At 49.9% G+C, this 14,333-nt stretch overlaps 1 protein-coding gene across 6 annotated transcripts in view; it reads right to left on the minus strand.

Moving 5' to 3' along the window:
* Positions 1-14,333, minus strand: part of SLC4A3 (solute carrier family 4 member 3) — a 33,916-nt gene that overhangs the window by 17,593 nt on the left and 1,990 nt on the right. For 3 of the 6 annotated variants that reach the window (XM_071435074.1, XM_071435075.1, XM_071435080.1), the window contains exons 2-6: positions 11,064-11,204; positions 9,655-9,811; positions 5,792-6,126; positions 5,228-5,370; positions 4,453-4,664 (exon numbers count right to left, since the gene is read on the minus strand). In XM_071435074.1, the coding sequence (XP_071291175.1) occupies positions 4,453-4,664; positions 5,228-5,370; positions 5,792-6,126; positions 9,655-9,811; positions 11,064-11,117 (901 nt within the window). In that variant the 5' untranslated portion in view covers positions 11,118-11,204. Of the gene's footprint in view, positions 1-3,303; positions 3,698-4,452; positions 4,665-5,227; positions 5,371-5,791; positions 6,127-9,654; positions 9,812-11,063; positions 11,205-14,333 lie in introns of those variants that run through there. The other 3 variants (XM_071435076.1, XM_071435077.1, XM_071435078.1) reach the window with 3 other exon arrangements.

Raw genomic sequence — 14,333 nt, forward strand, 5'->3', positions numbered from 1 at the left:
GGAGCCGGGCACGTGTGGGGCTTCCATGGAGTTTCACATGGATTTCTCAGTTCCTGCACGCACAGCAGCCACTTCAGCACACTCAGTATGAGCTCATGCATGAAACAAGCATGTCCAGCATGCAAATGATCTTGGTATCTGGCACCTTTGCTCCAACCCCTGCAGCTTCTGATTCTCCTATGCACCCTGGGACTCCTTCTCTCTGTGTCACTGGGAAACCAGGCTCCAAGTACACTCTACCCAGCAAGACAAAGGACAGCAAGCTTTCCTCTCAGCAATGACAACTTATTACACAGTGCTGTTCAAAAACAGCCCTAGAAAGTATCCACAGTTTTAACCAGACAATGGCTGGAGGACAGATAAAAAGCAAGGCGCCACATTTCCTGACAGCACCTCCAGTGACTCCCATACTCACTGACAGGGACAGGAATCAGAGTGCTGCAGGGTCAGAGAGCATCGGTGAAGGCACATCTCCAGAGCCCTACCTACAGCAGACTAAGGAGAGATCTACTTTGCTGCTCTTCCTTGGTAGTGTTTTGGCTACTGAGATGCCAGTTGGGGGATACAACTTATAGGAGCAGGGTGGGCACCTGATCTTATTTTAGGAGAACCACTGGCTTTGGAGTCCCATGCAGAACCCAGCTGAAACGGTCCAGGCTGCTCTACAGAGACCCTTTCTGTGTTCTGTAAGGTTGGTGCCTTCCCCAGTGAAAGTCAAGCTCAAGAGAGCACCTAAAAGTCTTTATTCAGGACAGGATCTTAGACTGAGACCAAAGGGTGATATGCTGAGGCATACGTCTGTCCTTCTTGCTTGAAGCCAAACTCCCCAAGGAGTGCTGCTCTTGCTGTAGCTCCTCTCCAGTGCTCCCCAGGATCTGAGTGTGAAGACAGTGATGTTAAAGGACAGAGAGCAATTCCTATGGTAGCTCCACTACAATGAACTGGTATGTCACCCTCCCATACAGCATCTCCTAAAGTCTCTTCCAGAAGATGATCTCGTCATGTTAGCTTCCACAGTCAGATTTCTTCAGGTGAACAAGTTCCTCTTCCACCAGCTTAAATCTGAATATGACAAATATGACTGCACTGGTTAAAGTCTTCCCCAAGAATGCCTTTGCTAGCAGGCAATTGCCTTCAATTTACACCTTCAATAGATCCTGCTCCCCTCCTTTCATTTCCCTCAATCCACAAGAAGGAAGACCAGAAAGAGGCATCCAAGTATTTGTATCAGTACTAGACAGCAACCTGCTATCCTGGCATCACAAGGATAATGCACACTGCCCATCCACCCTAATGCTTAAGTTATAGCAAGAAAAAAGACTTTAAACTCAGACTCTTGAAATATATAAAAAGATACTTAAAACTCAGATTCTTGAAATATATAAAACTAGACTAAATGAAATGCTAATCAACATACTGTAAGACACAGCCCCATGCTGGCTTCTGGAAAAAGCTACTGCCCTGTCCTGCACAGAGCCCAAGTCTCTCCTGGCTGATGCTAAGTTCAATGTGATAGGGATAGCTCATCCCTGCTGCCAACCAGGTGCCAGGTCCAGCACTCCCCATGCTCCAAACACTTTAAAGAATGCAAGGAGACCAAGGACTCCATTCTGTTCAAAATATATTCCTTCTGGATCTGAGTTGGTCCTGGCAGAGGCATTGCCATGGAGTAAATAGCTGGGCAAGTGGCACTGGCTGAAAGTGAGCTGGCTCTGCACAAAACAGACTCTGGTGTCTCGGCCATGTCTAACTCTGCCATACCTCTCTGCAGGATTAATCCACAATGTGGAGTCATTATACAATTAAGAGTTTACTGTACAGAGCACCTACAGTATTAGCTGTAGCAATCAATGAATGTGTTAAATACTAGAAAGCCCAATTTCCCCACTTTGTAAGTGATGCATTATCACACCCTGCAGAGTGATCTGCCCCTTCTACCTTCCCAAGAATATCCATGTTTTCCAAGGTGAACCTGGAACAATTTCTTCACACTTTTAATTTACAGCTCATTCAGGTTGGGACAGCTGATGGGACCAATTTGCTCCAGGTTTCTATTTTGAACTTTGCTACTATTATATGCCCTATCAATTTACAGTAACAAGTAGCAGAGTTGTTACTGTAACAGCCAGAAGCTAATCCCCACTAGCTGGTCCCTGCAGAAGCACATAGGCAGACATTTTTTTCCTGAGGGCTTGTAAAGATGGAACAGATGACAAAGAGAACACAATATTGGGACTGAGAGGCAGGGCAAATTCAGTTTTTTGCCTGAGATCAAACAGTCTGTGGCAGAGGCAGAAGCTGAACCAAGGCATCCTGAGCTCCAGTTACAATCACTCTGCTTTCCCACTCTTTTGTGTAAAGCTGTTTAGTGGGCTAGTTCTGGGACATCACCCTCCCATGTGCACTCCTAAAATCCCTTGAAAAATTAACACATGATCCAGATGATGATATTTGGACAGTCACCCATGAGCCATGGCTATGAACAGTACCACTCCCAAGGTGGGCCACCTTTTAGCAACATGCACCACGGAAGGAGCCCTGTGAGAGATGGGAGTCAGGCTCTGGTTTCTGCATGGTCTCTGAGACAGCTCAGAGACTGCTCTGCAAGGGATGTGAAGGTACAGAAACAGATGCAGAGAACAGGAAGACATTCTTGACTCTCAAGATTCCTATTCTCTCCTTCCCTGCTTTTCCCACTCTTGCTTCCTTTCTTTCTCTTTTCTCCAGGCACACCAGCCAGCCTGCTATCAGCTAGTTTCACAGCCATGTTCAAGCATGCAGATACAAAGCCTAGGTTATTTTTTTTCCCTTTGGGCAATTAGGCTACGGTGCAGAGCTAGAACCTGATACCCACCTCTGCTGTCAGATCCGCACCTCAACTCAAATTCCAGGAAAAAGAGCAGCAGCACACTGTCACCTTGTGCTACAAATGGAAGGGGAAATCTCTTTGTCCTTACACACCTCAGAACAGCTGCTTTTTCTCTGCCCACGGCATGGGCCACATCCTGATAAGCACAAACAGCAAGATGCAGCTGTCTCTGGAGCTGCTCGAGCGAGACACACAGGGGAAAGCACCTCAGCACTACAACACAGATTGTAAGACCTCACACAGACACACAGGCCTCAGGCAGCTCCTCTGGTGTCCCCAGACACACAGTGGGGCAGACTGCACTTCCTCTAAACCAGAAGACCAACCTGACATGGAGAGGGTACAGACAACAAACACAGGAGGGGGGTTATGCACTTGTAGCAGGGGGCTCTGATCTACAGCTGCAATCATGGGGTCACTGCTCTGGTACTTACAGGTGGGCTCCCCGCCTGGGTAGCCCAGATGGTTTCTGATGGCCTCCCATAAATCATAGTCTTCAAAATTGAAGGCAAATTCATCAAAGTCTTCATAGCCGAGTGAGTTGCGAATACAGGTGCTTATCACTACCTCCGGGCTGCTGCCCCCTTCTGATTCCTTTGCTGGCTCCTCTCGCTCTTGAAGGGTTGTCATGTTGTCCTTGTGAATGTCAGGGGTCAGGTGTCATGAACGACACGCCTTCAGATGAGGAGCCAGGACAGCCAGGCTGACGTGTGGGAAGCAAGCTGCCCCCCTGGGGGATTCAGCACAGCCCTGGGGCCAGCCCCGGTGCCTCGCTCCCCTGCTCACGGGGCATGAAGGTGCCGGCTGCAGCAGCCCCGAGGACTGATGAGGTTCCAGGAAGACTGGCTCCACCCAGGGATGCTTCTGCCGGGGGCTGCCCACCAGCTCCTCCAGAGCAGGGTCCTCGCTTTCCGTGGGGTCTTGTGATAGATGCCCAGGGATGCACCACCCGTGGCCCGGGCACAGCCAGGCTGCATGTGCAGCACTGCTTTTCTCCCTCACTCCCCTCTGGTGTCTCCCTCCCTCTCCAGCCTGCAGAGCAAGCTATTGAATTCTCCATGTCCTCAGGCCCGGAGCGTGCATTTCCATGACGTCTCTGTCTCTGTCCTCGTGCCACGCACAGGGGCAGTCCCCCTCTGAGGCGCTCCAGAGGAGGCAGCTGCCTCTGCAGGAGAGCAGAGGAGAGGGGAGGCTCCTCACCTCAGGTTTTCTGCAATAGCAGAGCTGGCAGCGTGTCACACAGAGGGCTGATTGCTGGGAAAGTGTGTCAGGAGAGGAGAGAGCTGGGTCTCAGGGAAATGCTGGGAACCCTGAACTGGAGAGGACAGGGGGGTGGGTGGTGGAGCAGGCATCCATGAGGTAGGCGGGAGTAGAGATGCTGAAAACATAAGGATCAGCACTGTGGACAATGCAAAGCTAACAGAGATGAGACACTGCTGGGAAAGAAGGATCTGGGGAACAGGAAGGTAAGGTCCTGTGGCAGGCTGAAGACCATGCCTGAGGCTGCTAGGGGAGAGCAAGAGAAGCACGGGACAAAGGGACACACACACACTGGTAACACAGGTAGTGTTGTAAAGCCTCACTTTTCATGCCATCCAAGTCAGCAGACGCCAGCATCTGGGCCTCGGCCTCGTCAGTGGGGACGCGCTGGTAGGCCGCGCTCTCCAGGGTGGTCATGCTGCCGATGCACATCCTCTCCTTCAAGTCATAGGTACCCCTCTGGCCACTCGCCACCTGGCCCCAGGCCTTGCGCTTCTCCCACCCACGGGACAGACGCTCTCGAGGCCCAGGGGGGCTGTAGGAACCAAAGAGACTGACAGTAGTAAGCAGGGTGAATGACAATGGCCAGTGGCCTCAGGGGTTGGGGTCCCATGGCCCAGCCCTGACCAGCAAGCCCCTGAGAAGGAGCAGGGCCAGGAGTCATCTTCTGCAAAACCTGAAGGCTGCTCCTTCTGCTCCTCCTCTTCCCTACCACAGAGTGGGATCAGCTTGTGCCCAGTGTCAGGGACCTACCTGAGTCAATGGCCTCATGGTCCCCTCCTGGGGCTTCCCAGCCAGCAGCTCAGCATGACAGCACAAGTTAGCTGGGAGGAAGGGTACTCCAGGTGTGCAGCCCAGTGCCTCTAACCCTGCACTATGGGGATCCCATGGACCCAGGGAGGTTGCAGGAGTCCCATGGAATCATCATCCCACCAGAGAGCAGCCCTCTTGCTCACAGATGCTCTCCCTCTGGGGCCATGTCCCTTCTGACCCATCAGGCAAGTTTGGGCTAAGCACAGCCACTGCCCCTGGGGACAGACTCTGTGCAGTGACCTTGAGCCAGGCAGAGCAGCAGGCAGCTTGGCACTGCTCACCTACCTGTGGAGAGAGGCAGGGCCCTTGTCCTGCAGCAGGTCAGCAAAGCGAGGCATGGGGGACAGGATGCCACACTCCTCCTCCATGTGGAACTGCGCGGGGGCCGCAGTGCTGCTGGGCTCCTCCTCATCGCTGCCAACGGTGAACTGCAGAGACAACAGCCCTGACAGCAAGAGCTGGGCAGGCAGCCTTCACCCCAATCCTTGGCACACAGGTCCTACCCAAAATGGGCCACAGTGGCTTTCCCCACATGCCCCATACCCTGGGACTGCTCATACTGAGCCCTCCACTGTACTATAAAACTTAAGAACAGACACACTCATCTTCCCCCATGGGTCTTACAGCCCCAAAATGCTCATGCACACCCACCCCTGCATCCACACCAAGCAATGACTTACCTGTCACTGTCCTTTGGTGGCCATCTCTACTAGGCAAAGACAAAAACACTCTTCCCACAATACTGCACAGCTACAAGTTCTTATCCCTGAGCAGCATACTTGCTGGCACCCTCCTACCACCTCCCTCCAGACTCCAAGCCCCATCCAGATAGGCACGTCCTGGCCTTGCCTTTGGTTTGCTTGGGGACTCCAGCTTAGGGGATGTGTCCTTCCCACGAGCTTCAGCCTCAGATTCTGCAGAGATTTCTTTCTCCTGGACCTCCTCTGCCTCAGATTCTCCTTCTTCCTCTTCTTCTTCTTCCTCTTCTTCCTCCTCTTCTCCTCCCTCCTCGTCCTCTTCCTGGATGGTGGGGGTCACCTCTGAGGGAGGTATTGAAGTTTTCTTCTTTTTCCTCCTTCTTTTTTTCCTCCTGCTGGCACGGGGTGGCCTCTTTTGGAACTTGAGGGCAGAAGGGAGGTGAGTGGAAAGGGGATGATGGATGTGGTGCGAGGTTTGGCGGTGGACTGAGAGAGAAAAAGAGAGTCAGGGGCAGGAAGAGGCTGGGAGGAACCTGCCAGGCGCCCCTCCAGGAAACAGCATGGTCTGAAGATCAAGGGCCAGGAAGGGCAAGGAGAGCCACCAGCCCACAGGGACATAGCAAAGCTCTTTCACTGATGTGGCAGGCTGTGTCCAGCCTGGGATAGGTGGGGACAGAGCCCCTGTGCAATGCCAAACCACCCCAATACAGCTCCACTGCCCTGGGGAAGGCAGCACTCTCCCTGTGGTGCCAAAAGCCATTTGCATGGCTGTGCAGAGCTGCAGTGACCTGCCACAGGCAACATCCTCTTCCTAAACATGGGGAAATGTTTCTTGCATCCTCAAACAAGCAAAATTTGGGCCCTTTACAAACTTTTTAGGGACATTAGTTAGTGGTTAGGCGATGGCTTAGTGGTGGACTTGGTGTTAGGTTTACAGTTGGACTTAATGATCTTAAAGGTCTTTCCATCCTAAATGATAATGATTTCTTTTCTGCATAATGTTTCTTTGAGTTGAATAGATGTAATTTATTTATCCCCCAGGCTTTGACAGAAAGTTCCTTCTACTCAGCCATAGAAACAACAGTGCAGAAGTAACCTAAGTCCAAATCCCAGGTACTTTGAGGGCATGTGTTGTACCAGCCTCTGAAATTCAGGTTCAGTTAGGAGGCTGTCTTTTAAAAACCAGGGTAAAGAAACAGGGCAGAAGGACTTTTCTTTAAACTAATCCACAAAGAGAAATTCATACAGGTTTGACCTGGGTGTCATGGGAATTACAGAATGAGAAGAAATTAAGGACATTTCTGAGCCTTCATTCCAAAACAAAGGCAACACACCAGGCAGGGAAGAGGGTAAGTTCAGCATCCTACTGTGAGAGAAAGAGAAGCCATTGCTGCCAGGGCTAGCTGCAGGCACAAAGCCTCCCACGGACAGTCTGCAGGATGCACAGCTCCTGGGGCTGCACCCGGAGAGGCTGAAATCAGGGGGCACCAGCCACTTGGCAAGGGGGTGTTGCTCGGCAGCTCTTCCTGAGCAATTGTTTCCAGACGGTTTAGATTTGGTTCCTTCCCAGCTTTCCTGTGACATGGCAGCAAAATCTGTTTATAGTGAAAACTACCTTCAAAGGACATTTTCAATGTAGGCTGTAACCTTCTCCCTGGGAGAGCCAGGCAGGTTCATTGTTCTGCTGTCATGTTTCCTTTCCTTTGGTTTCTCAAGTCTTTTCTTCCTTGTTTCCCCCCTTGGGAACAGCAGGGATATTTCACACATCCCCCTGGTTCAGAAGAAGCAGCTTGTGGCAAGATTAGAGGAGATTTAGAATGGTCAGACGTCTGCACATTGGAAAGAGTTTGGGCTCTTTAGAAACACTTTTCTCTCAAAAGTGATTTTTTCTTTGACTTAACTGGGTGTGCCCTATTTCACTCACAAGATGTGGAAGACAGACCCTCCTGTCCTACTGCTGTACTTCCACAGCATGCCACAGGTAGGTCAGGCATGAATTTCTAATATAAGAAGCAAGGAAGACCCCAGCTATACACATGTTGTTCCTTCAACAGCACAAAGCTGCTGATGAGGACACAGCCCATCTTTCCCTTCTGCCTTGTTCACTTCAGTCCAAGACAGAAACATTTATGTTTTGGATCAGAAGGAAACTGCAGGGAAGGGCAGTGATGGTGAGTGATCTGGCACAGAAGAGGGGAGCACTGCTCTCCTCTTCACCCCTGCACTCAGCCTTCCTTGGGTCAACTGATCACATCTCCACAGAGGTGGTCTGGAGGTGGGAAAGACACACCTCTCCCAAACACAAAAGGATTCATACCTCCCTCTTCTTCCTCCTTGTCCTCCTGTGCGTCCAGTCTCTGCCCTCCCTCCCTGCTCCCTTCCTTGCACTGCCTGCCTGTATGGAAAGTTACTGCCAAACTAGTGTCCCAGATGTTTGATTACATCTCTTGGTGAACTTGATACAAGAGATATGAAAAAGTAATTTAGATAGGGAGCCCAGAAGGAAGAGCCTACATATTAGGAATTCCTGGCTTCGACTGAGGCAGGAAACATTTCTAAGCCCAGAGAACATTCACCTCTATGGGCTGGTATGTTATCTTTAAAAGTCTAATGACCTAACCGGATCTTCCAGCTTTATAAATATAAACTGCATAAAACTCTTGATAACCAGGGTTGATGTAGCCCTAGACAACAGAAATACATCAGGAGTTCAGAGGAAAACAAGCTTGATTCTGACAAAAGAAAAATGATTCTCCTATTAATAAGGGGAACAAACCCAACCCCAAACAGTACAAATCTCTAGTTAAAATTTTCAAAAAGCTTCTGCCATGCATGCTCAAGCAGATCATCCATGTCCTCCAAGCCAATCCGCACACCTGTGCACACAGGCAGAGCTTCTGAGCAGGTAGGTCCTACAGGACAGGAATTCAACCCACAGCAAAGCTATCAGCACCTTGCAGCCATGTGCACGAGTGACTGTGAGCCCAGATGGGAGGTGTTATTTAAATGGAGCCTCTGTAGAGAAATGACACAGGCAAAAAACAGCAGCTGAGGTGCACTACAGTAATAGACTTTTACCAGCAAGCTTTTATAACAGCCATTGGAAATGAGTGGCCAAGCAGAAAACAGCCTGGTGATGTACTTGGGACATAATGTTCCCAAGGTTGTAGCTCATCAAAGCCAAGCTGGAAAAGAAGCAATATGTGACTGTGGAGAGCCACAGACTGGGAAAATCTCCCAACCACTGCTACGTGTCTGCCACACAAACAGGCTGCTGGATGGGGGCCTCTTCCTGCCCTTCACTGCTGTTACTACAGAGTAACATAACCCACCTATGCCAGGCAACAGCTTATGGTCACTCTTGTCAGTACATTCTCATCTAACACACAAAGTGACTTTGGGCAGGCCAGTTGCCTTCATCATGAAAGAGCAGATAGAGGAACAGATACACTGCTCAGATGAATTCAGGTGAGATAACTACAGCACTTTAAATTCACACTCCATTTTTATTTTGCAGTTCCTTTCTTTGATCAGATAAGCCCAGTGGATTCTTGAGTGCTACTTAGAAATACACAGGCATGTCTGACTGGAGCCATCTGCTTTCAGACTGGGGAGGACAGCCTGGCTTCTGGTCATGTTTGGTTGTTTCTTTGCAGCCACATGGAAGAAAAATTGTTTCAAAACTGGAAAATTCAGCTTGGGGAAGTAGCTGCAGAGGTCTCAGAGACGGGTCTAGGAGGTGAACAAACACCCTGGGCTGAGCTACGGCTGCTGGGTGGGCTGTGCAGTAGCTATGCCTATGGAGACAGAGAAAACAGGAACAGACTGGAAACAGGCCGTGGGCACTGGTGCTAAACTGTGTGTACATAGCACCTTGGGAACGCTCTGGAGGAAGGAAGTGAGTAGCAGGCTAATACAATCTGCAGTCCTGGCACAAGGCTGCAGAGCACGTGGGACTGAGAGAGGGCTGGTGGTGAGGGTGGAAGGGGGTACAATGTTTCAAAACCTACATACATTCAAAATCTCTCTCACTGTAGCTGCGACTTTGCTTCTCCAGATTGCTCGATGCTGACTTGCTTATCAGGTCCCCAAATCTCTCGATTGACAAAGTCTTATCCAAGTCCTCATCGTCCTCGGCACCAGGAGAGGCTTTCTCTGCGTCATCTCTGCCCTGCACAGAAACCGCCAGGTAAGAATCAAACACGGCAGACCCCTAAAGCCCTCTGGATCCTCCTGCCCTTCCAACAGCACCAGGCTCCATACAACAGGCCTGGGGCACAATGTCTCACATAGAGGCACAGCTCTGCTCAGAACCAAGTGCCAGAAGGGACCATCAAGCTCCAAGGCACACTCTGCAGGGATACCTTAGTGGTCCTCCACACCAGTCTTGAGTGGCAGGTATCAAGGGAATATGCCAGTGCCAGTTTTCCCATTAGAGGAATGTGTAGCTTTTGTTTGGCTGGAACTTCTCTCTCCTCACATTTAACTGCTGCTCTCTGGTCTTCCTTTTGCCCAGTCTGCCATCTCTCTCATTCTTAGGCCTCCTCTGTATTTCCCCTTGGGAGACAGCATCCCTGCTCTGGTGAGTTGCCCTTCGGTCAGCGACCACCCTGTGCCTTCCCACCTCCCCTCCACAATCTAGAGACTCCCCGTTCCTCTTGGATGCCTTCTTCAGGTTTTTCTGCCTATTTTCCTCCTGTTTCAGGCAATGGGAACTTCTCTGCCTTTTGCTGGTGGAAGTGCCCTGACATGAGCATCACCAGGTGCCTGCCGGCCAGCCGGCCTGCCTTTCTTTCTTTCTTTCTTTCTTTCTTTCTTTCTTTCTTTCTTTCTTTCTTTCTTTCTTTCTTTCTCCTGAGCAGCTGCAGCTGGTAAAATTTTCCATCAATATAGCCGAAATGCCAGCGTGGAGCTGTTGTGGACTCCCGTGTTTCCATGGAAACAGGAGGAGGCCCAACTGTGACAAATCTGCTAGGCAGAAAGAGGGAGCAAGGCAGCTTTAGCTGAGAGATCCCTCTCCTCGCATCACTGTTCTTAGCTGTGGCCTAGGAGCAGCTTTGTGTCTGTGGGTGAGACTGCTTCGCCTCTCACCTTAGCACAGGTGTCCCAAGCCCAGCCTAAATAGGGACAGTCTGTTTTCAAGCTGCTCAGCTCCTCCTGCCACTTGTGTACCCTACCCAATGGCATGTGGAGGCAGAGGGACCTCACAGAGCAATCCCTGGCCTTTCCTGGGCCGCAGTTTGCTGTCTGTGTGCAGAGGATCGGGGCTCGGTGCAGCCTGTCCCTGTAAGCGCGGCTGTGTCTCCTGTCCTGCTGCAGCACAGGACACCGGGCCCGCTCTCAGCCAGCAGGAGCACGGCCCCCGGGGAAGAGACAGCCCCACCGCTGCTGCTGCTGCTGCTGCTGCTGGATTCCCAGCTCACCTGCTGCAAGTCGATGAAGACATCTCCTACGGGAGGGGACTCTCCAGCTGCCATTTTGGTTCAGGACCTAAGGGCCTGGGCAAAATATCAACCCTTCTCTTTCACCGGCAGGCACCCAGCAAACCTGGAGAGTGGCATAACCTGTGGAGAGAGGGCAGGACAAGGGAATGTCGTGGGAAACTGCTGGCCACTGCCCTCAAGCCCCTGGCTCCTGATCCAGAGGTCACCTCAGCAGCCCCTGGAGAACCTCCCTGGCATCACTAGGACAGGCCTGTCCCCAGCAGTGTGCAGGGGCAAGTGGCCCAGCCCAGGCTGTTTTGGCCACCAGCTCCAGCTGATCAAGGTTAGATGGAATCCTGTCCTTCTCTGAAAGGTCAGAGGGGCCAACAGAGACATCAGCTACATATAGCTCCTGCATAGGCTGTGCAAGAGAAAGGAAAGCTTCCTGCTCAGCCACCTCTACAGCAGCACACCAGTGCAAAGCTGGGGTGTGACTGACCACCAGGGAAAGAAAAAGTCGGAGAGATGAGGTGCTGGGAGTACATGCCAGGAGCAGGCAGCAGAGTGGTCCTGTGGCACCTAGCTTTAACTGGACAGATCCCAAAAAAGGCCAGAAGGAACCACAGAGAGAGCTGTGCAGACCACAGAAATAGGACGAGGACAAATAGTTCATCATTCACACACCACACACAAAACAATACATGTTACAGGCAAAGAGACCAAGGCTGCAGATCTGTGCCCTGTCAGCACTGCCAGGGCTAAAGGACACACAAGTCCCTGAGGACAGCACAAAGGAACAATCTGCTCAATACACAACTGCAGGTGAGGAAGGCAAAGAGGTGCTACGCTTGACAAGGACTGCGATACAGACTAACACAGAAACACCTCTGGTCAAAGCATCTACAGCAGCAGCACAGCCTAAACAGCATGGGCTGCACTCCAGGAAGAACTGGAGATAGTACAGAGGCTGGCACTGGGAAGACACTGATCCCAAAAAACTCATCTGGAACAGAGAAGATGTAAGCATATACACAGTGATTTGGGCACAGGGAGAAGCAAAGTGTCCTCAACTCACAGCAGAAAAAAGGGACATTCGTTAAAACTACAAGGGTAGAATACAAATGAATTCAAAATTGACAAAATGGTTTTTTTCAGTGATGTCATCGAGGAGCAAAACACTGCAATGTCAGAGGATAGCTTGGCCATCTCTCTGGTAAGAACTTGTATTTATGACAAATAAAATTAAGAGAAATTAAACCCATCTTCCAGAACAAGCTATTCTCCAGCTATGAAAGCTTTGGAGTAAGTACTACAGTCTATGTCCTGGCTATCTGCTGAGGGGCTTCTTATTATCTCATCTGAAGTACCTAGCATGGGACACTGTTCAAGACAGGTGACTAAAACACTAAAGGTTGTCTAAGGAGGAAAGCAGTAAGGCCACTTCATCATCCCTTCTATCTTTGAAGATCTCCAGAAGGTCTACAGTCTGCTTACTCTGCCTACATGAAGAACTTATTCAAACCAAAAATCCCAGGGCTATCTGTAAGGCAAGATTTTGAGGAGCTAATCTGACCACTGATGAACGATGATCCTTTGCTCTACCTTCCTAATTATCAGGAATGAGGCAAAACATAATGGAAGAAGCCCCTGAAACACACTTCATTGGACTCATCACTAATTTCATCCTCAGTAAGACATCAACAGCTCAAGAGAAATAGGCTGCCAAGACAGACATCTAAACAGCAAATACAGCATCCAGGCCATCCTTTAAGTAGCAGACATGATAGAGAAAAGGTTAATACTTGTCCTTTTTTTTAGCTTTTTTTTTTTTTTTTTCCCATTTAATTCAAGAAAAGGGTATAATTCCATGAAAACAAACAGCAGTAATTTTGGAACTGAAGGCAGGGAACATTTTATTCCAGTGGGAAGAGCTGGCAGGGGAACCTCACTTTGCAGGGCCATGGAATCGCCACTGTTAAAGAAAAGATTGGACATTTTTAAGGAACAGAACAATCACAGCTACAGAATGACTGAAAAAACATGTTGCAAGGACTATAACTTAGGGAGTAAAAAGATAATGAAGCTTTGGACAGCAGCTCCTGTAGAGGCAGAATCCCTAATACTTAGCAAAATGGTATAGGTAATTTAACAAAAGAAACACTAATGCTCAGCTTCACCTCTGTGCCACTAACATGCCTTGTGGGGCCTTTGAAGTAAACTAAAACTATCAGCAGGGCTGTGAAGCAATGTGCTTTGTTGCAGGCCAACCTTAGGTATGTCTGAAGCAAGGCAGAGGCTCCAGGGGCATTTTGTGCTCTGGGAGGGAGGAAACCTACATCCTGGAGAACTACTGGGTGCAACATATTCTGCTGACACCAGATTTCTAAGATGTTATACTGAGTTTAAAACTACAGCCCGACTGCCTAAATGAAGTTAAAAGGGAGGGAAAATCCAGCACCCAGTCTTTCTTTACCCATCATAGCAGCACATTCAAAATTATGCTGAAGCCATTTCTCTAATGAGGCTGAACAGCTAAAAGCCAGACAGTTGTAGTAGCAGTAAGAGAGCCCTGGGGACTTGCTTTGAAATTTCAGAGGGACTGGGAGATACCCACGGGGTTTCCATCAATGAAAGCGCGATGCAATGTGTGGGCACCTCAATCTGACAGCACTTGGGGCCCAGCTGTTGGAAGGCTCTGACGCTTTGGGGACGAGAGAGGAGGTGAGGATGAGAGGTGTGTTCTCTGATTCTAACCCTACCAGCTCTCCTGTTCCTGAAGAATGGAGAGCCCACAGCCTGAAAGCACTGCTGCTCCCATTCAGCACATTCACGGCTGTCCACGGCCACTAGAGGCCACCTGCCCCCCACTTTGTGCCACCTCTGGAGGAAGGTGGGATGGAAACCTACGAGATCCTGCCTGGCGTTTCTATCACCCTCAACAGATGGAGTTCAGAGAAGAGCAAAATTTTGCCAGTGGGCCAGAGGGATTGATTTATAAGGAAAGGTTAGGAGCTAATTTTATCTAGCACAATATGGGATGACTAAGATGGAGATAGAACAAACCAGCAGTCTGGAAAGATCTCAAGGATGTAAAACACAACTGAAGATTATTTTTTTTGTCAGGCAGCCCTTCATAAAGAGACTTAAGAATAGGTTAAAATTGAAAATAGAAACTTAAAAGGAGTATCAGGGAAAATTCTGCTAATAAGCACCATGCTGAAGTGCCCAGCCTGCTGGCATCACTGCCTGGGTTGCCACAAGAAGAGCACA

Source organism: Agelaius tricolor, unplaced genomic scaffold (genome assembly GCF_023055355.1).
Source record: "Agelaius tricolor isolate 1412-34295 unplaced genomic scaffold, bAgeTri1.0.p SCAF_10, whole genome shotgun sequence".
Lineage (NCBI taxonomy): Eukaryota > Metazoa > Chordata > Aves > Passeriformes > Icteridae > Agelaius > Agelaius tricolor.